The sequence below is a fragment of the Suncus etruscus genome, chromosome 11 (genome assembly GCF_024139225.1).
Source record: "Suncus etruscus isolate mSunEtr1 chromosome 11, mSunEtr1.pri.cur, whole genome shotgun sequence".
Lineage (NCBI taxonomy): Eukaryota > Metazoa > Chordata > Mammalia > Eulipotyphla > Soricidae > Suncus > Suncus etruscus.
The window spans coordinates 76,435,891-76,458,212 of record NC_064858.1 but is presented as its reverse complement, the minus strand read 5'-3'; the positions used below and the strand labels follow the sequence as shown (position 1 = coordinate 76,458,212).

Genomic DNA, 22,322 nt, shown 5'->3' with positions numbered 1-22,322 from the left:
TGGGGTCACACCCACCTCTCAACAGGAACAAGCCTTGGGGATCACTCCCATCCCTCAGAGAGCACAGGATCTGGGGGTCACCCTCACTGCCCTACAGGAGCAGGCCCTGGGGATCACTCCTATACCTCAGAGGACACAGGATCTGGGGGTCACCCTCACCCCCCAACAGGAACAGGCCATGGGAATCTCTCCCACCACTCAGAGGGCACAGGATCTGGGAGTCATCCTCACCCCCCAACAAAAACAGACTCTGGGGGTCACCCTTAGCCCTCAACAGGAACAGACCCTGGGAATCACACCCACACCTCAGAAGGCACAGGATCTGGGGATCACTCCCACCCCTCAGAAGGCACAGGATCTGGGGGTCACCCTTAGCCCTCAAGAGGAACAGACCCTGGGGTTCACTCCCACCCCTCAGAGAGCACAGGATCTGGAGGTCACCCTTACCCCCAACAGGAACTGGCCCTGGGGATCACTCCCACCCCTCAAAGGGCACAGGATCTGGGGGTCACCCTTAGTCCTCAACAGAAACAGGCATTGGGGATCACTCCCATTCCTCAAAGGGCAGAAGATCTGGGGGTCACTCTCACCCCCCAACAGGAACAGGCACTAGAGATCACTTCCACCCTTCAGAGGGCACAGGATTTGGGGGTCACACTCACCTTTCAAAGGGCACAGGATCTGGGGGTCACCTTTAGTTCTCAACAGGAACAGGCACTGGGGATTGCTCCCACTCCTCAGAGGGCAGAAGGGCTGGGGGTCACTTTCACCCCCCAACAGGAACAGGTCCTGGGGTTCACTCCCATCCCTCAACAGGCACAAGATCTGGGAGTTACTCTCACCCCCCAACAGGAACAGGCCCTGGGGATCACCCTCACCCCTCAGAGGGCACAGGATCTGGGGATCACCCTCACCCCCCAACAGGAACAGGCCCTGGGGTTCACTCCCACCCCTCAGAGAGCACAGGATCTGGGGGTCACCCTCACCCTCCAACAGGAACTGGCCCTGGGGATCATTCCCACCCCTCAGAGGGCACAGGATCTGGGGTCACCCTCACCCCCAACAGGAACTAGCCCTGGGGATCACTCCCACCCCTCAGAGGGCACAGGATCTGGGGGTCACCCTCACCCCCCAACAGAAACAGGCCCTGGGGTTCACTCCCATCCCTCAGCAGGCACAGGCTCTGGGAGTTACTCTCACCCCCCAACAGGAACAGGCCCTGGGGATCACTCTCACCCCTCAGAGGGCACAGGATCTGGGGGTCACCCTCACCCCCCAACAGAAACAGGCCCTGGGGTTCACTCTCACCCCTCAGAGAGCACAGGATCTGGGGGTCACCCTCACCCCCCAACAGGAACTGGCCCTGGGGATCACTCCCACCCGTCAGAGGACACACGAACTGGAGGTCACCCTCACCCCTCAACAGGAACAGGCACTGGATCTTTCTTTTGCTTCCAAACAGCAGACACAGGAACCAGTGTTCTCCTCCTCTCCTGAGAAAGTCCAGAGTCTCACACTTACCCATGAACAAGGCCAGGCAATGGGAATCTCCCTCACACCTGAGCAGGCACAAGTATTGGGGATCCATCCTATCTTTGACCAGTCTCCAGCTTTAAAGGCCCCTCTGACTTCAGAACAGGTCAGGAAATTGGCAGTTCCTCTTACTCCAGGAATAGTTCAAGATGTATCAAAGACAGTTACTCTTAAACAGATCCAAGGTTTGTGGGATACTCCATCCCATGAACAAACACAAGCATTTGGCACTCCTGACCCTCTAGATAAAGCCCAGGCATTGGGGGTTCCTATTTTCCTAGAAAGTGCTCATGAATCAGTTGTCACTCCCAGCCCTGAAGATAAACAGGTTGTGGATCTCTCTCTTGTCTCACACCAGGCCCATGACTTAGAATCTTCCCTTAGATCTAAGAAAATCCCATCTTTGAAAAGCCCTTACACCTCAAAAAAGGGCTTTATAAGAGGTACTACTATCACACTTGAGCAGGACCTGAAGCCAAGAGCTCTACCCCTTAGTGAGCAGCCCTCCCATTGCAGGGTTCCTCCCACTCTTCATGAAATCAGAGGCTACTACGTCCCTTCAGGCAATCAATAGCACCAAGGTCAAACCAGACCCAAGAATCCTCTGCTCCTATTGCTGAGAAGTCTATAACTAAACTCTCTTCCTGATCCCATGTCCCATTTTGTTCCTCTGAAATTCCAAGGGATTCCTTCTGGCCCCGGGAAATTCCTAACACAACAGGCTTTTCCTTCCTCTGGACCAACTGTGATTTCTAAAGGGTTATTCTGTGCAAGCTCCTGCTACTAGAAAACATAGGATATCTCTGGCCCTCAGCCTCTAGACCAGTTCCTTTGCCCCAGAAGAGGGAGAGCCACAGCCCCAGGCAGTTTTCACATCTAAAGATGTTCTGACACCCCGGCCACCTCTAAAGGCAAAGGTTCTCCAGTTCCTCAGTCTCTTACATCTGAAGCCCCACTCACCTCTGCACAGATTTCGGCTCCTAGGGGTCCTCTCTCCCCTCTGCAAACCCTTGAATCCTGGGCCTCTACCCTTCCTGGGAAGCTCCTAGAATCTGGACTTTTAACCTCCTCTAAGGAGGAGGAGAAACCTCCATCATTCTCTGCTCACCCCTAGCAATTTCCCCAGCATCAGCCCCTTCTCCCCTGGAACAGCATTGGGCATCAAAACACATTTCTGGAAAACTTCCCACAATGGACTACTCCCATTCCTGGACATCCCCCAACACCACAGACACCTTTGCCTTCATGAAAAGTTCCAGAAAGATTTTTACTCTTCTGTCTCTATGAAAAGTAAAGAATTGCCTGTTCTTCTCTGGAATCTACATCAAACATTTGCCTATCCCAGTGCCCCTCAATTCAAAGCACCTCAAACCATCTCTATGATTGAAAGTATCCAAAGTCTAAGTACTATGACACTCTAAAGAAATCCGGAGACTCCCGTGATCCTTTTGCTGTGGGAACCATTTAGAATGCTTCGATCCTATGGTGCCAATATTGGCAGATCAATATCACAAAAGCCTTACATATTTGGAACAGCCCTTCCCACTCTTAAGACATCGGTAACACCACCACCTCTTACTACTCAACTATCTAAAGCATCTCACATCTCACCTTCTGAATTGACCTCAAAACCTCAATTCTCCATATTAAACAAACACTTGTTACTGATGTCTGTCTCAAGCATCAAGCAACCTAAGATGACAATATCCTCATCCTTTCCTCAAGAGCTCGAAGGACAGAAATTCTTCATTGATGTGGAAGCTCAAAAGAAGAATCTATACTCTTAAATCAGGCCTCAAAAGCTGCTGTACTCCCTTCACATATATACACAATAGCTAGGAATCTTATAATTGAAGCACTTCATACAAACAGTGTTCAGTTGGGATATCTGTTCCGCAAATACATTGCCTATAGACTGATACAGCATGCAAGGTAGTTGTAACTGCTAGTATTCAAGTTTTTGTTTGTTTGGTTGGTTGGTTTTTGGGGTCAACACCCGCAGTGTTCAGCGGGTTACTCCTGGCTCTATGCTCAGAAATCGCTCCTGGCAGGCTCGCCGGGATTTGAACCACCGTCCATCTGCATCTAAGGCAAACGCCTTAGCGCTGTGCTATCTCTATGGCCCCATGTATTCAAGTTTTTTATTTGGTCCTGATTTCTAAATATTCTCCCTCATTGCCCTGTATCACTACTTTTGAGATCAAATGTTCCAAAAAGAATTGTCTTTGATTTATTTTATTTATTTAGTTTGGTTTTGGGGGCCACACCTGACGTGCTCAGGGGTTACTCCTGGCTGTCTGCTCAGAAATAGCTCCTGGCAGGCACGGGGGACCATATGGGACACTGGGGATTCGAACCAACCACTTTTGGTCCTGGATCGGCTGCTTGCAAGGCAAATACCAGCTGTGCTATCTCTCCGGGCCCTAGAATTGTCTTTGAAAAAGTTATTTCCCTATGTTAATAGGAAGTATCATAATATGTATTATACTCTTGAGTATGGGTGGAGTTTAGCACTTTTTCATGCACTTTCAGAATCATTTAGATTTCATTTTCTATAATCTTTTTTTTTGGTTTTTGGGTCACACCGGGGCAGTGCTCAGGGGTTATTCCTGGCTCCAGGCTCAGAAATTGCTCCTGGCAGGCACGGGGGACCATATGGGATGCCGGGATTCGGAACCGATGACCTCCTGCATGAAAGGCAAACGCTTTACCTTCCATGCTATCTCTCCGGCCCCCTGTAATCTATTTTTTAAATGTGCCTATTTGAGGGTCAAAGAGACAGCAACTGGCCTTCAGCATGCAGCTATGGGCTACAATCCTAGTAGCATATATATGGCCCTATGTATGGTTCACCAAACCATTGCCTAGTGATACCTGAGCACAGAGCAGGATTAAGTCCTAAGCACTGTCAAGTATGGAGCACTTGTGCACTTGTACACACACACACCACACACACACACACACACACACACACACACAGTTGATTTGTGGGATCTAAAGTTAGTTCCTTGTCTTTAATATAAATTGCTAAGTGTCCCTCACTTGTTCATGTTCTGTTTCTACTTTTATTTATCATTATTATTATTATTATTATTATTATTATTGTTATTATCATCATCATTCTTATTATTGGTTTTGGGGCCACACATGGTGGTACTCAGGGCTTACTACTGGCTTATTTCTGGCAGGCTCAGGGGAACATATGATGCCAGGGATTGAACCCAGGTCATCTGGGGGCAAGGCAAGCACCTACCTATTGCTCCAGCCCAATATTAGATATTTTTTTCTTTGAGAAAAGTGTTATTTTTCATGTGTTTGTCAGTTTTATTGTTTCTTTGTGTATTTTTGCAGTTCAATCTTTGCTTGTTTTACATATAAGTCTTTGACTTACAATTTTCTGTTGTAGATTAGGCTAAAGATAGATCTGACAAAATCAGAGATATCATTCAAAGGACACATGCCTTATAGGCAGAAAGCCTAAGTTGTTTCCCATCACCACCATGGTACCCTAGTACCTTTGAGAGTAGCCCCCATAGATTGCCTTGTGTGGTTCTCAAATCAAAAGGCAAAGAAAAAGATAGGACCCCCTCCCAAACCAGACATGACTATTGTTGTCCCATTAATATTTATAAAATAATTCATTTTCCCACCTATATTAATATACCTTTACTATAAGTTTAGGACCATATTTGAATGCCATTATTTTATTAATCTCAGATAGTCCCTTCTCTTCTGTGCTTTGTTGATTTTTTTTTCCCTTTTGTCTTTGGGCCATACAAGCTATATTCAGGATTTACTCCTTTCTTTACTCAGGCATTTTTTTCATTTCTTCATTCCTGGGAGAACCTTATGTGATTTTGGGGATTGAACCTATGTTTGACTAGTGCCAAGTGCCTTATGCACTGTACAATCTCTCTGGCCCCAGTCTTATTTTCTTTATATTGACCTTGTCATCAGCATTGCCTGGTCAGTGATAACAAATACCTGAGATTAAACAGGGTCAGTCATATGCAAAGTAAATGTCTTACTCCACCCTGTAGTATATCTACAATCCTGATTTCTTTTGTTTGGTTGATTTGATTTTGAACCATACCTTGCTTGCCCATCCCAGTTACTTTTTTTTTCATTTTTCAAAAATTCTCAATTCCAGGAGGGGCTGGAGCGGTGGTGCAAGCAGTAAGGCATCTGCCTTGTGCATGCTAACCTATGACAGACCGCGGTTCAATCTCCCCGCCCCATATGGTCCCCCCAAACCAGGAGCGATTTCTGAGTTCAGAGCCAGGCATAACCCCTGATGTCCACCGAGGGGGTGACCCCCCAAAAATATATACATACAAAGCATGCCATAGAGAGACTAGGTTGCCCCAAGCTGCCAACCCCAAATTGATTCTTTTCTTCTTGTTTTGGTTTTGGTTTGGTTTGTTTTTTGGGTCACATATATTTGATGCTCATGGATTACTCCTGGCTATGTGCTCAGAAATTGCTCCTGGTTTGGGGGGACCATGTGGACACTTACCATGTGGGGGGTGGCCCAAACAAGCAAAAATAAAAGCAAAACATAGCATTCACCTTGATTTAATACTCAGTACTGGCATATGTCATTGAACATCACCAAAGCTTACTCCTGAGCAAAAAAACAGAAATTGCCCCTGAATATCATAGTGTGTGAATCGAAATTACTCCCCTTCAACAACAACACAACAACAACAAAAACTGTGTGTGTGTGGTGTGTGTGTGTGTGTGTGTGTATGGTTTTGGGGCCACACCCAGCAGCACTTGGGTTACTCCTGGCTCTGTGCTCAAAAATTGCTCTCCTGGCAGGCTCAGGGGACCATATGAATACAACCAAGAATCGAACCCCGGGTCCATCCTGGGTTGGACACAGCTGCATGCAAGGCAAAACGCCCTACCTATATAGTATATTATATATATTCCTGCTTGTTACTATTATTTGGGACTTGTGGGCCACACATAGAGGTACATTGGGTTGCTCTCACAGTGCTCTTAATACCATAAGGTGCTCAGGGTAAAATATGGGACTCCCACAGGTAAAGCTGTACCTTTGAGTCATTAACCCAGCCCCTACAAAGTGCACAGGAGGTCCAGGTATCGCTCCCTGGAACACTTGATTGGCTGCATGGGCCTGATGGTTCAGTGCTTGTGCTGATAGTACCACTGGGTGTACCACTTAGACCCAATGGTGCTGGGGTCTGTGCAACACTAGGCATCAAACTTGGGGCTTTGTGCAAGCAAAGCATGACACTAGCTCCTCAACTATCTCCCTGAAACCTTATATGCTTTTGTGTTTTGCTTATTTGTTTGGGGCACACACCCAATGTGCTCAGGGCTTGCTCCTGGCTCTGTACTCAGAAAATACTGGAAGTGCGCAGGGGGACCATATATGAAGCTAAAATTGAATCTGGGGCCTGGAGAGATAGCACAGGCAGCGTTTGCCTTGCAAGCAGCCGATCCAGGACCAAAGATGGTTGGTTTGAATCCCGGTGTCCCATATGGTCCCTCGTGCCTGCCAGGAGCTATTTCTGAGGCAGATACAGCCTGGAGTCACCCCTGAGCACTGCTGGGTGTGGGCCCAAAAACCAAAAACCAAAAAAAAAAAAAAAAAAAAAATTGAACTGGGTCAGCCTGTGCACAAGGCAAGTGACTGACGCCCTGTACTATTTGCTGAGTCCACCTTATGTTTTATAAAATCAGGAAAGCCTACTGAATTTTGTATATACTCACTAAATCACATTTGTTAACTATTATTTGACATTTTAGTTTCACATATTTTAAATGTTTTATATATTTAAAATGCTTTTTCATGGGGCTGCAGTGATAAACACAGTGGATAGGGTGTTTGCCTTGCACACAGGGCAAATCAACCCAAGTTCGAACTCCAACATCCAAGTTGTCCCCCAAGCCTTGCCAGGACTAATTTCTGAGTGCTGAGCCAGAAGTAACCCCTGAAACGCCACTTAGTGGTGGCCCAGATACAACAAAAAAGCCATGTTTTTTTTTTTTTCTCCAAGATATACTACTAGGGAACCGGATAGATAGCATGCAGAAGGGTCATCGGTTCGAATCCTGGGCGTCCCATATGGTCCCCCGTGCCTGCCAGAAGCAATTTTCTGAGCACCGGAGCCAGGAAAAAAAAACCTGAGCACTGCCGGGTGTGACCCAAAAACCACACACACACACACACACAACACACACTCACACAAAGATATACTACTATGATCAATCCTATTAATTATCATTGCTAGAATAAATCATATTGATCTTTGGTTTTCTTTGCATAGTTAATGACTTTTTTGCTAATACTATTTCTCTGCCTCCATTTTTTCCTTTTTCCCTGTGAAGCATGTGGGTTTACTTTGCTCCTATGATAGGATATCATGTATATCGCTTTATCTCCTTTCAGATTCTAGTCCATGTCCAGAGTGACCACTTTCCATTTTGGAGTGGTCCCTTTCCTGACCTATTCCTCCTCATTACTTCCCACACCCACTAGTGGCAGAACTTCCTACTCAGGATCAGTTGGATGAGTTCTTCGCTGTTTTTGTCTTTTTCCCCACCCCCTTTTATTTAAACTTTATTTATTGATTGATTGATTCATTGATTTGTTTCTGGCCACACCCAGCGAAGCTCTCAGGGGTCAGTCCTCCTGCTCTGCACTCAGCAATCACCCCTCGAAGGCCAGGGTGACCACCTGGTACCCGGGGAATCGAACTGGGTCCCTCCTGAGTCGCCCACATGCAAGGCAAACGCCCTATCACTGAGCTATCTTGTTTGGTCTCATCTTTTTGTTTTGTCTTTGGGCATAGTTTATTCTCCTACTATATTATATGTATTTATGTTTATTTGGTTTTTGTTTTTTGGTCACACCAGCAGTGCTCATGCTCCAGGGGTCACACATCCACTCCTGGAGGTTTTTGCAGAGCTATATGTGGTAATGGTGGGGGAAGGAACAGGTAGATGGATAATGTCTGTAGAAATGCTATACAAGTATCCTACCCACTGTACTATTTCTCCACCTTAATTCCTTAAAGTATGAATGATTTCCATCTATAGATATTGAATTTTTATACTTTGGGGGGAAATGACAACTTTTTTATTTCTTCATTTTTATTTTTATTAAAATTTATTGGGGGGGGCAGAGTTGATAGCACAGCAATAGGACGTTTGCCTTGCAACGCGGCTGACCCAGATGGACCTGGTTTGATCCCATATATCCCCAAGTCAAGAGTGATTCTGAGTCAGAGCTAGGAGTAACCCCTGAGCTTCACCAATGAGGCCTAAAAAACAAACCAAGCAAACAAACAAAATTAAAACTTTTTTTTGGTGTGGTGGTGGTGGGAACTGGAGAGATAGCAGGGGGCAGTTAGGGCATTTGCCTTGCACATGGCCAACCCCGGATGAACCCTGTTCGACTCCCAGTATCCCATATGATCCCTCGTGCCTGCCAGGAGCGATTTCTGAGCTCAGAGATAGGAGTAACCCCTGACGCCACTGAGTGTGGCCCCCAAAATCAATCAATAAAGTTAAAAAAATAAAAATAAATAAAATTTACAGCGGGGGCAGAGTGAAAGCATAGCAGTAGGGTGTTTGCTGCAGTGTGCTGACCTGGTTCAAACCCGGGTTTGATCCCAGGGATCCCATGTGGCCCCCAAGCCTGCCAGGAGTGATTTCTGAGCGCAAAGCCAGAAGGAAGTAACCTTTGAGTACTGTCCGGTGTGGCCCAAAAAAACCAAAAAGAAAAAGAAAACAAAAGCATTGGATTTAACACCCTAACTGACATATTCTATAATTTTACCAAAAATCCTAAAAGATGAATATATTGTAGATCTATATCTCATAATAATTAACTTAGGTTGGGGGCTGACCATCTTAAATGGATTTCTTTTACATTTGTAATCATTATGTGTAAGCTCTCAAAGATTTTGGATTTGCAACAGTATAAGTCCTAAGTTAAGTTTTGTTTTTGTTTTGAAATGTGAATTTAATGCTGTCTATTTACATAAATGAGCAGACCGAGTGATACCAGATAGTCTAGGAAAGCAAGGGGGAAGAGAGGTTAATTTACAAGTCAGCCATAGCTTTAATGTGTGCATACTAAAAGCTTTCAATTCATTTTTGGAATTTTGTTTGTTTTGGTGTTTGGGGTCACATCCACCTTGCTGTATTTCAAGAGGACCATGTTGGTGTGGGGAGGTCAATCCTGGGTCAGCCACATGCAAGCCTTATACTCTGTACTATCTCTATGGTTAAAAGGGAAAAGCATTTGGGGCTGGAGAGATTAGCATGGATGTAGAGGGCGTTTGCCTTTCATGCATAAGGTCATCAGTTCAAATCCCAGCATCCCATATGGTCCCCGTGACTGCCAGGAGCAATTTTTGAGTATGGAGCCAGGAGTATCCCTGAGCACTGCCAGAGTGACCCGAAAACCACACACACCACACACACACACACACACACACACACACACACACACACGAAGGCTAAACAAATAAAGAGGAGAAGCATTTAAAATGGTTAAGCAGTGTCAGGGATGTAGCTCAGTAATGAAACACTAATTTTGTATGTGTGAGACCCTGTCCAAATCCCTAGAAAAACTAATTTAATTAACAAAAATGATAAAAAATAACAATAAAAATGATTAAGTAGATATAATCTGACATTCACAAAAGAATGTTACTGAAGGGGGCCGGACAGATAGCACAAGATAGCAAGGCATTTGCCTTGCAAGCAGCCGACCCAGGACCAATGGTGGTTTGAATCCCAGCACCCCATATGGTCCCCTGTGCCTGCCAGAAGCGATTTCTGAGTAGTGAGCCAGGAGTAACCTCTGGGCACTACCTGGTGTGACCCAAAAATATACAAAAAAAGAATGTTACTAAAAATATTTTTCTCTCCATCATTATCCAAATTCTACCAAGTAATTATAGTAATATTAATTTCTTTTAAAATCAGTTTGTTCTAATAAATTTAGTCACTTTCTTTGTATAAATAAAGAACAGAAATAACCGCACAATAACAACCAATTAGAAAGAGCTTTCCTTTATGTTTTTTTGGGTTTTTTTGGGCCACACCCATTTGAGTGCTCAGAAGTTACTCCTGGCTAATAGCTCAGAAATTGCCCCTGGCTTTGGGGGACCATATGGGGACGCCGGGGATCAAACTGGCGGTCCTTCCTTGGCTAAGCGTTTGCAAGGCAGAACACCTTACCTCTAGCGCCACCTCACCGACCCCTGAAAGTGGCTTCTTTTAGGGAAAGATTGTCACACTTTACAATTTGCATGTCACAGGACAATCTTTTTCAGATTTTTTTTTCAGATTGTTTAGTTTGTTTTGGGCCAAACCCCGCAATGCTCAAAGGGATAAAATTTGGGTCAGCTACGTGTAAGGCAAATGCCCTACACACTATGCTATTGCTTCCGGACCCTCTGGGCACCTGTGTGTGTGTGTGTCTGTGTGTGCTTGTGTTCTGTTTAAGCCACACTCTGCAATGTGTGATTATTATTGGCTTTGTACTTGAGAGTGATCCCTGATAGGAGACCATGAGCTGCTGTGGAATTGAACCTTGGCCTCCCACATGTAGTGCATGTGGAACTTGTTGAGCTTTCTCTCTAGCCCAGGACATGCGTTTACTTGACTTTATTTATTTTGGTTTTTGGCCACACCCAGCAGTACACCAGGCTAGCCAAGTCTATAGTCAACTTGGTATAGGAAGGAAAGAGCATCATTTGAGACTTTTGTTTGGGTACAGAAATAAATGGAGGGAAGTAGCTAGCTGCTCAAACCTAGGCCCACTAAAAGAATGTGCTGAGAGAGTGAAATGATTTAGGAAAAGTAATGTAAGCTGTTTTCTTTTTTGTTAGTTTTTTTCTGGTCCACACTTGGTGGTGCTCAGGACTTACTCCTGGCTCTGCACTCAGAGATCAATTCTAGTGGGTTCATGAAACCATATGGGGTGCAAGGGATGTTCATAGTCAATCATGTATGTTAAATAATTTGAGTTTATCATGGAAATTAAGGGTGAGGACCTGTTCTAGGAATTGAGAGTAGAAAAGAATGACAATGGGGTCTCTAGAGTCTTCAGGATAGAATTGACTGTGCTAATAGGAATAATCTCAGCCTCTCAGGCATTTTAGAAATGGAAGTGATACTAGGAAGCTTATTTTGAAGCATATATTTAGGGGGAAGGAATGATACTATAGAGGGTAGGACTCTTGTCTGCATATGGCCGACCCTGGTTCGATCCTGGGCACCACATATGATCTCAAGAGCCTACCTACCAGGGCTGATACCGGAGCACAGACAGGAGTAAGGCATGAAGATCACTGGATGTGGCCCCAAAAAGAAAAAGAAACAAAAATAAGTAATGGATTAATTATCAAAATAAAGGTTTTAGCGCAATGACTGACTTAATTAAATGCTCTGAAATTATAAATACAAAGCACCTTTCCTTCAATAATGATTTTAATTAAGTACTAAAAAAGATATTCTGGGGACTGAATACATAGAAATGCCTCTATGCTGATTATATGCTCAACCCTAGATAGGAGATTTTATTTTATCGTATTACTTTTTTTTAAAACTTTATTTATTGACTGGTTTTTGGGTCACACCCAGTGGCGCTCAGGAGTCACTCCTGGTTCTGTAGTCATAAATAGTCCCTGGCAGGCTTCGGGACCATATGGGATGCCAGGAATCGAACCGGGTACCTCACAGGTTGACTGCATGCAAGGCAAATGCCCTACCTCTGTGTTCTCTCCAACCCTTCTTAGTACTTTTTATTTACCTCCTCATGCATACCTTGCATAAAGCTGATTCATATCTATCCCTGGCACCAAATGATCCCCAGGTCTTGATAGGTCCTGAGTACTGCTAGATGGCCCAGGTAATCCCTGGCACTACAGAGCCATCACAGCATTGCATCCTTGGGCCCTCACAATTAATTGCCTACCTTGTTGACTAAACAATCACAGTTAGTATCCCTAGTATCTTGAGCACCAGTTGGGGGCAAAAATTGTTCATGTAAGGGACAATGTTTTATATCAACAGAAGTGAGATATAGGCCCGGAGAGATAGCACAGCGGTGTTTGCCTTGCAAGCAGCCAATCCAGGACCAAAGGTGGTTGGTTCGAATCCCGGTGTCCCATATGGTCCCCTGTGCCTGCCAGGAGCTATTTCTGAGCAGACAGCGAGGAGTAACCCCTGAGCATCGCCGGGTGTGGCCCAAAAACCAAAAAAAAAAAAAAAAAAAAAGTGAGATATAAATGGAAACAAAAAGTAGAAAGGTTCAAATACCTATGTTTCTAGATACAGAATTATAATTTGAGCAGTGGAAATAAAGATAAAATCTAGAGGGCTAGAGTGCTAGTACAGGTGTTTAGACACTTAACTTTATGTAAATGGTTTAATCTTTCACACCACATGGCTTTCCAAGCACACCAGGAGTAGATCTTTGAGTACTCAGCGACAGGAATAGGCTCTGAGATAAAATATCACCCCCACCCCCAGCTCATATCCAGGGCCTCAAACACTTTGAGGCAGGTACTCTAACATTGAATCAATGCTCAACTCTAAATAGAAAATTTATTTTTTTTTGGGGGGGGTCACACCCGGCAGTGCTCAGGGGTTACTCCTGGCTTTATGCTCAGAAATCACTCCAGGTAGATTCGGGGGACCATATGGGATGCAGGGACTCAAACCACCGTCCTTCTACATGCAAGGCAAATGCCCTACCACTGTGCTATCTCTCTGGGCCCCTAAGTAGGAAATTTTATTTTACCTTATTACTTTTTATCTACCCCCTTTCTGCCCTTTATTATGGCTATTGATGTAATAAGTAGGGGTCAGACACATGCTGACTGCCGTGCTTCATCTGATTAGTTGTGATGCTCACCAGGTTTTATACATCAGGCCATGGTACTAACACACTTGACAAAGTGTTCACATTCCTGGTCACAGTGCTCACACATCTTATAGTTGCAATTGTCAAGAATCACCTAACTCGGACCGGAGAGATAGCACGGAGGCAGGGAGTTTGCCTTGCACACAGAAGGATGGTGGTTCGAATCCCAGCATCCCATTTGGTCCACCAAGCCTGCCAGGAGTGATTTCTGAGCATAGAGCCAGGAGTAACTCCTGAGCGCTGCCGGGTGTGACTCTAAAACCAAAAAAACCAAAAAAACAAAACAAAACAAAACAAAAAAACAAAAAACGAATCACCTACATAAATGGCACTAGAAACTTAAATAAGTAGAATTATACTGTTTTTCTTTTTTTTTCAGGCCACACCCTGTGACACTCAGGTTACTTCTGGCTATGTGCTCAGAAATTGCTCCTGGCTCAGGGAGGGAGGTGGTGGTGGGGAACTTATGGGACACCGGGGATAGAACCAAGGTCCAGCTGCGTGCAAGGAATGCCCTACCGCTGTGCCATCACTCTGGCCCTAAACTTTTTTCTTAAATAGCATCTTGATATTCTTTTTTCATTTATTTTCTTCCCTCTTGGGCACAGTTCATTTTTGGTCTCTCGTTCTGACTTCTCATAACTTTTTAGACAAGGACATAATACTTTTCAATTGTATCAAATACCTGCTATATGTTTTGTAGGGATAAAAAAAATCATTTAAGGCCCAAAGTGATAGTACTTTTTTGGCAAGCAGCCAACCAGTATTCAATTCCTGGCACCATATATGGTTCCTTTGATACAGATAAGAGCGATCCCTGAGAGTAGTCTGGAGGAAGCCCTGAGCATTGCTGGTGTGGACCCACCCAAAGTTGTTGAATGAATAAATATTACCTTTCCCCCAAGCTAGTATTTCTTATAAACATATATTTTAAACTTGAATATATTAAAATAATAAACAATACAATATGTTAAAATACTGAATAATTAATAAAATGTGATAATTATAAATATATGGGGGGCCACACCCAGTGACGCTCAGGAGTTACTCCTGGCTATGTGCACAGAAATTACTCCTGGCTTGGGGGAGCATATGGAACGGGGGATCGAACCGCAGTCAGTCCTTAGGTTTGCGCTAGTAAGACAAATGCCCTACCACTTGCGCCACCACTCTGGGTCCAATTATAAATATATTTTTTTTTGTTTTTTTTTGGGGGGGCCACACCCGGTGACGCTCAGGGGTTACTCCTGGCTATGCGCTCAGAAGTCGCTCCTGGCTTGGGGGACCATATGGGACGCCGGGGATCGAACCGTGGTCCGGCTAGCGCAGGTAAGGCAGGCACCTTACCTTTAGCGCCACCGCCCGGCCCCCAATTATAAATATTTTTGACAATAAAAAAACAGATTAAGAAACTTTAAATGGGCCCGGAGAGATAGCACAGTGGTGTTTGCCTTGCAAGCAGCCGATCCAGAATCAAAGGTGGCTGGTTTGAATTCCGGTGTCCCATATGGTCCCCGGTGCCTGCCAGGAGCTATTTCTGAGCAGACAGCCAGGAGTAACCCTGAGCACCGCCAGGTGTGCCCCCCCAAAAATAAACTTTAAATTGAGGCCAGAGAGATAGCATGGAGGTAGGGCATTTGCCTTGCATGCAGAAGGATGGTGGTTTGAATCCCAGCATTCCTTATGGTCCCCGAGCTTGCCAGGAGTGTTTTCTGAGCATAGAGCCAGGAGTAACCCTTGAGCACTGCTGGGTGTGACCCCCCCAAAAAAAAAAGAAACTTTAAATAAGTCTCCTACGTCTAACTCATTCCTCCTTACATACTAAGGATAAGATGAAAAACATAACTATCTAATTATGTTCTTTTTCTTAGATATATCAAAAAAATCTACTAACATCTTTTAATTTTTTCAAGAAACAATATCATCAAAAGAATGAAAGCCATCCGAAATACTGGGAAAGGTTATGAGATTAGGGATCTCAGTGTAATGCTGAGCAGAATTGATGACTACCTAAAAAAAGTGATGCAGGTCTGGACCAAGAAGCAAAAATCTTAGAGCAAAAAAAGGATCTGTGCCTAAGAGAAATGGTACACACATTTAATCAGGTAATGTTTTCTATTTAATTTCCCACTGTGCTGGGCCTGTGAGGGACGGGGACCCAAAGTGGTAAGCTTTGAAAATAACATTCACTTGGAGATATGTACATTATTATTTCCATAAGCTGATGAAATCACTACAACCTTTATGGCCCAGATTGTATTATCCCACAGTTCTGGAGATCAGTTCATTAAATTAATGTATTGGTTTCTTCTGGACTCCCTGAGGAAAAAATTTGTATCATGCCTCTAGCCTTGATTCAGAGGTTCTCAGACTTATTTGACCTATCTCCTCCACCTTTTCAGAAAAGAAATTACCAGTATCCTCTGAAAATCAACCTTTTTTTAAATCAAACAAACAGAAAGTACATCAATTGCACCTGAGAGCTACTGTCTTCTAAATCATTCCAGCACCCCTTGTGGGGTGGAGATGGGCACTTTAGGAAGACTTGTAGACAATCCTTGTTTTTCCTTGGCTTGAAATTCCAATCTCTGCCTACGACCTTTCCAATATTTATTGTCTTTTCTGTCTCATATAAATCTTAATTTGGGGGCTGGAGAGATAGCATGGAGGTAAGGCCTTTGCCTCGCATGCAGAAGGCCGGTGGTTCGAATCTCGGCATCCCATATGGTCCCCTGAGCTGCCAGGAGCGATTTCTGAGTGTAGAGCCAGGAGTAACCCCTGAGCACTGCTGGATGTGACCGAAAAAACAAAATAAATAAATAAATAAATAGATAAATAAATAAATAAATCTTAATTTGCCAGAACAGTTTTAGATTTTCCTTTTCTTTTTCCTTCTTTTGATTGCTCAGGGCATACCTGATTCTGTACTCCTAGAGGTCTCAGGGTTCATATTTAGGACTCACCTGGTTAATCCAGAATAATCTCATCTCAAGAGCAAATAACATTTTTTTTCAAATAAATCCACATTCACAGGTTCTCAATAAACATATACTTTGGGTATTCACTGTTCAGCTCATGACCCCAGTAAATTCCTAAACTATAAGTAGGAATACTGGCTAGAATCTAGGTAAAAAAATATTAGTAAAATCTTAGATATGATCCACTTCTGTCTAGATAACTCAATCTGCCAGTCTCTAGAAATAAATGTAACTCCTCTTCATTACATATCAACAGATTCTTGGTGATTGCTTCTTTACTCAAAACTATTAGAAGTCATTTTTGATATTATCAGTTCATGAGTAACATGCTTACAAAGCACCAGATATAGGTCATCTTGTAAAACTCTGACACTGATCTATACATCTCAAAGTTCTTTCTGTGATAATCAGGAGTATTTTTCAGGACCTTCCAAAAAGGTATAGAGCTGAGAATAGACTTATTCGCTATGGGAACTTGTGGTAAGGGTAATATAATAAGCTGGAGTTCTAGGAACTTTAATATTTTTATATAGCTTTTTATTTTCCTAAATTAATTTATATATTAATTTACTTGCTACTTTATTTTTTTAACTTTATTTATTGATTCTTTGATTAGTTTCTGGGCCACACCCAGTGGCACTCAGGGGTCACTCCTGGCTCTGCACTCTGAAATCGCCTCTGGTAGGCTGGGAGATCATATGAGATGCTGGAAATCAACCAGGTCCTCCCGAGTTGGCCACATGCAAGGCAAACCCCCACTGCTGTGTTATTCTTGGGCCCCTACTTTTACTTTAGAGGTAGGGAAATATTCCTCATTATAGTTTGATCCAAATCAAAGACATCTTGTTTGTTGTGTTTTTTTGGTTTTGGAGTCACACCGGAGATACTCGGGTTACTCTGGTTCTACCTCAGGAATCACTCCTGACAGGCACAGGCACGTGTGTGTGTGTGTGTGTGTGTGTGTGTGTGTGTGTGTATTGACATGGATAGTATAGTCAATGCAGATGTAGCAAAGCAAAATGAGTTGGCAGTGTCTGAATGGTCTAATAGAAATCATAGTATCTAGAGCATTTCAGAGAACAAATAGGGTCAAGAAAACTAGATCCAATAAAATAAAATAAAAGGAGCCGGAGAGATAGCCTGGAGGTAGGGTGTTTGCCTTGCATGCAAAAGGATAGTGGTTCGAATCCCGGCATCCCATATGGTCCCCTGAGCCTGCCAGGAATGATTTCTGAGCGTGGAGTCAGAAATAACCCTGAGCACTGCCGGGTGTGATCCAAAATCCAATAATAATAATAAGAGAAAGGAAAGAGAAAGGAAGGAAGGAAGGAAGGAAGGAAGGAAGGAAGGAAGAAAGAAAGAAAGAAAGAAAGAAAGAAAGAAAGAAAGAAAGAAAGAAAGAAAGAAGAAAGAAAGAAAGAAAGAAAGAAAAAGAAAGAAAGAAAGAAAGAAAGAAAGAAGAGAAAGAAAGAAAGAGAAGAAAGAAAGAAGAGAAAGAACGAAAGAGAGAGAGAAAATAAGAAAAGAAAGTAAGATCGAAAGAGAAAGAAAAAGAAAGAAGGAAGGAAAAAAGAAAGAAAGAAAGAAGGAAGGAAGGAAGGAAGGAAAGAAAGAAAGAAGAAAGAAAGAAAGAAAAGAAAGAAAGAAAAAAGAAAGAAAGAAGAAAAAGAAAGAAAGAAGAAGAAAGAAAGAAAGAAGAAGAAAGAAAGAAAGAAGAAAGAAAGAAAGATAAGAAAGAAAAGAAAGAACCCGGCATCCCATATGGTCCCCTGTGCCTGCCAGGGGCGGTTTCTGAGCATAGAGCCAGGAGTTACCCCAGCGCTGCTGGGTGTGACCCAAAAATCAAAAAAAAAAAAAAAAAACAAAAGAAAAGAAAGAAAGAAAGAAAGAAAGAAAGAAAGAAAGAAAGAAAGAAAGAAAGAAAGAAAGAAAAAGAAGAAAGAAAGAGAGAGAGAGAGAGAGAGAGAAAGAAAGAAAGAAAGAAAGAAAGAAAGAAAGAAAGAAAGAAAGAAAGAAAGAAAGAAAGAAAGAAAGAAAGAAAGAAAGAAAGAAAGAAAGAAAGAAAGAAAGAAAGAAAGAAAGAAAGAAAGAAAGGAAGAGAGAGAAAGAAAGAGAGAGAAAGAGAGAGAAAGAAAGAGAGAGAAAGAAAGAAAGAAAAGAAAGAAAGAAAGAAAGAGAAAGACAAGAAAGAGAGAGAAAGAGAAAGAAAGAGAGAAAGAAAGAAAGAAAGAAAAAGAAAGAAAGAGAGAAAGAAAGAAAAAGAAAGACAAGAAAGAAAGAAAGAAAGAAAAAGAAAGATAAGAAAGAAAGAGAAAGAAAGAAAGAAAGAAAGAAAGAAAGAAAGAAGAAAGAAAGAAAGAAAGAAAGAAAGAAAGAAAGAAAGAAAGAAAGAAAGAAAGAAAGAAAGAAAGAAAGAAAGAAAGAAAGAAAGAAAGAAAGAAAGAAAGAAAAGAAAGAAAGACAAGAAAAAACTAGATCTTGAAGTAGATATAATGGTACAATTAAGGGGAAGGAGGAGGAGAAAAGTATAGCAATATGTAACCTACATTGTATCAAGATGGTAGTCAAGATACTGGTTCTGCCTCAGATAATTTGGTTTAAAACTAAGTCATTAAGACATCTTGAAACTAACTAAATAGAAGACCTTTTGGCTCTCTTAAAGCGCCAAAAGTAGCCAGCCCCTGAGGACAATTAAACAAAGCAGATAAACAAAAAAATATAGTTAAGTGTAAGGAAAACTCAGAATTCTTTTTTTTTAATTGACCTTTTTGGTCTTGGGGCCACACTTGGTGGCTCTCAGGGGTTATTCCTGGCAGGCTTGGGGGGACCATATGGGATGCTGGAGATCAAACCAGAGTAAGACTGTGCAAGGCAAATGCCCTATTCCCTGTGCTATCATTCCAGTTTCTTTTTCTGAATTTTCATTTAGCTCCGAGAGATATATGGATTGAATCTTAGTCTACCCATTCCCTTGATCATCATCAAAAAGCAGACACCTGTGACCAAAGCACCTAGCAAACTTGCCCAAAAACAATTCCCAGAAGAACTTATGAAAGAGGTTAGACAATACGATACACTCAAGGGATTTAGGTAAGTAAAAAAATTTTAAAAAAATACTAATTTTAAATTTCAGATGATGTATGGAATCTAATGCTTTAATTTTCTGCCCAGGAGCTTCCTTTCCACAATTGAAATATGATGCAATAAAAACTCAAAACTAGGGGCCAGAGAGAGTATAGTGGGTATGGCTTTTGCCGTACACGCAGCCAATCCTTTCTTCTTCTTTTTTTTGGTTTTTGGTTTTTGGGTCACATCCGGCAGCGCTCAGGGGTTACTACTGGCTCTACGCTCAGAAATCGCTCCTAGCAGGCTCGGGGGACCATATGGGATGCTGGGACTCGAACCACCATCCTTCTGCATGCAAGACAAATGCCTTACCTCCATGCTATCTCTCCAGCCCCAACCAACGCATTTTTAATCTCTGGCATCCCATATGGTTTCCCAAGCATCACCTGGAGTAATTCCTGAATGCAGAGCCAGGAGTAAGCCTTGAAAACCTCTGGGTGGGACCCAAAACAAAAACAGAAACAGGTGCTCACTTCGGCAGCACATATACTAAAATTGGAACAATACAGAGAAAATTAGCATGGCCCCTGTAAGGATGACACGCAAATTCATTAAGTGTTTCATATTTAAAAACAAAAACAAAAAACCGGGCCCGGAGAGATAGCACAGCGGCGTTTGCCTTGCAAGCAGCCGATCCAGGACCAAAGGTGGTTGGTTCGAATCCCGGTGTCCCATATGGTCCCCCGTGCCTGCCAGGAGCTATTTCTGAGCAGACAGCCAGGAGTAACCTCTGAACAATGCCAGGTGTGACCCAAAAAAACAAACAAACAAATAAATATAAATAAATAAATAAACCAGAAATCCTCTAGATTTGGGTTTATTTTGTTTGTCTTTGTTTTGGGGCCACACCTTGATGTGCTCAGTGCTTAATTCTGGCTCGTACTCAGAGATCACTCCTGGTGGTGCTTAAAGTACCATATGTGGTATTTGGTATTGTACCAGGCTCAGTTGCATGCAAGAATTACCTTACATGCTATGCTGTTTTATCTCAACAGGTCCCTGCAGTGGAAATTCTAACTTTTGGGGGGGCACACCCTGATTCTCAGGAGTTACTCCTGGCTCTGTGCTCAGAAATTGTTCCTGGCAGGCCCAGGGTACCATATGGAATGCTGGGAATTGAATCCAGGTCTGACCTGGGTCAGCGGCATGCAAGGCAAACTCTTTACCACTGCGCTATCTCTCTGGCCCCAAATTCTAACTTAACTAAAAATGTCTTTTTTTTTTTAGCTAACAATTTCTTACCTAATAAATTCTTAGTTAACTTCTAATAAGCTAGCAATATACTTATTTACATATTCTCTATGTAGATATTTAATATTTAATTTTGAGTTTCTTTAAAAATGTGAAGCCATGTAAGTTAGGAGCTTTGGGGCTTGAGAAAATAGTACAATGGGTAGGGTGTTTGCCCAGGTTTGACTTCAGGCACTATAATATGGTTCCCAGAGCCCCAAAGGCAGTGATCTCTGAGCACAAATCCAGAAGTAAGCACTAAATACAAGTGGTTGTGCCTCCTCCACAAAAGGAGCTTTTAGGAAGGAAAGAGAAAATAATTGTTATAGAGCAAATGGCCTTTTTTTTTTTGGTTTTTGGTTTTTGGGTCACAACTGGCTGCACTCAGAGGTTACTCTTCGTTCTGCGCTCAGAAATCGCTCCTGGCAGTCATGGGGGAATTATATGGGATGTCAGGAATCAAACCAGAGTCTGTCCTGACAAATGGCCTTTATAACCTCTATACTCCACGAAGCTAGTAGTTTTTAGATGGTAGTTTTAAGACTTAACCTATTTTTGCTAGGTGCAGTTATGGAAAAGCAACTTTGCAATTATTTAAGCAAGTTCTAATATTTTTATTTATCTCTTTATTCCCTCTCCCCTTATTTTTTTTTATCTCTTAAGGTGTAGATACCTAATGTTCCTTAGTTCCAGGTAGAAAGAGTGGTGATAAAAAGGGATTAATAAAGAGAGGAGAACATTAACTGTATTTTGATTTTCTATGGAGCTTACGAAAACTTTAATGCTTCCAATGAGTGGTTTGTTTTTTTTTTTTTGGAGGGGAGGCACATTCAGTGGTGCTCAGGGATTCCTCCTGCCAGGCTCAGGGGACCGTATGAATGCCGGGAATTGATTCCGGGTCCATCTCAGGTTGGATGCGTGCAAGGCAAACACCCTGCTGCTGTGCTATATCACTCTGGCCCCTCCAATAAATGCTTTTTAATTCTCTAGACAAGAAGACCAGATGGAAGCCATTTGGAATGCTGATCTTTCCACATCAAGCTACCCAATAACAGAGAAAACATCATTAAATTTACTCTGGGCCCAACTGGGAGGGTACCCAGATACTCCTATGCTGCTACAGTTAGATATTCAATCTACTTTCAGAAAATCTCTTTCATCTATTCAGTCACGGTAAGTTAAGGTCTAGGGACACTGTCAACTTAGAGTGTTCAGTCATGTTACTAGTAGGTCCCAAACAATAGGAGAGGTTCAACAAAAGGTGGCAGATGCCAAGAGTCTAGTAAAGTCTCTCCAACAATCAGGCAGGGACCATCCAGCAGGAGCAATCCCGCAGGGGTGGTGGTGGCAGAGCCTCCTCGGGCCCCCTAGCACTTCAGCCTGGGGTAGTTCATTCTGTGGGCTACTGGTAACTGACATCTTTACCCTTAAAGGGACAGTAGCTCACTTATGGCTGGCCAGGGGCCATAAAAGTCTGTTGCCCCATAAGTTTCACTCACTTGAAAATAGGTGAGTGTGGCCCTGGCTCTACATACCAG

General features: G+C 43.0%; 1 protein-coding gene and 1 non-coding gene across 2 annotated transcripts in view; both read left to right on the top strand.

The window, feature by feature from the left end:
- The window catches only part of FAM186A (family with sequence similarity 186 member A), a 45,119-nt gene extending 23,158 nt beyond the window's left edge, over nt 1-21,961 (top strand). Inside the window, 12 exon segments of the mRNA XM_049782964.1 lie at nt 104-429; nt 465-606; nt 715-986; nt 1,165-2,096; nt 2,445-2,635; nt 3,087-3,306; nt 3,309-3,465; nt 15,364-15,497; nt 15,500-15,555; nt 19,358-19,518; nt 21,008-21,010; nt 21,775-21,961. Of these exon segments, the coding sequence (XP_049638921.1) occupies nt 104-429; nt 465-606; nt 715-986; nt 1,165-2,096; nt 2,445-2,635; nt 3,087-3,306; nt 3,309-3,465; nt 15,364-15,497; nt 15,500-15,555; nt 19,358-19,518; nt 21,008-21,010; nt 21,775-21,961 (2,781 nt within the window).
- On the top strand, nt 20,020-20,124 carry LOC126023619 (U6 spliceosomal RNA). The gene has a single exon (XR_007500728.1). It is a non-coding gene; the product is annotated as a U6 spliceosomal RNA (small nuclear RNA).
- Nucleotides 21,962-22,322: the final 361 nt, after the last annotated feature.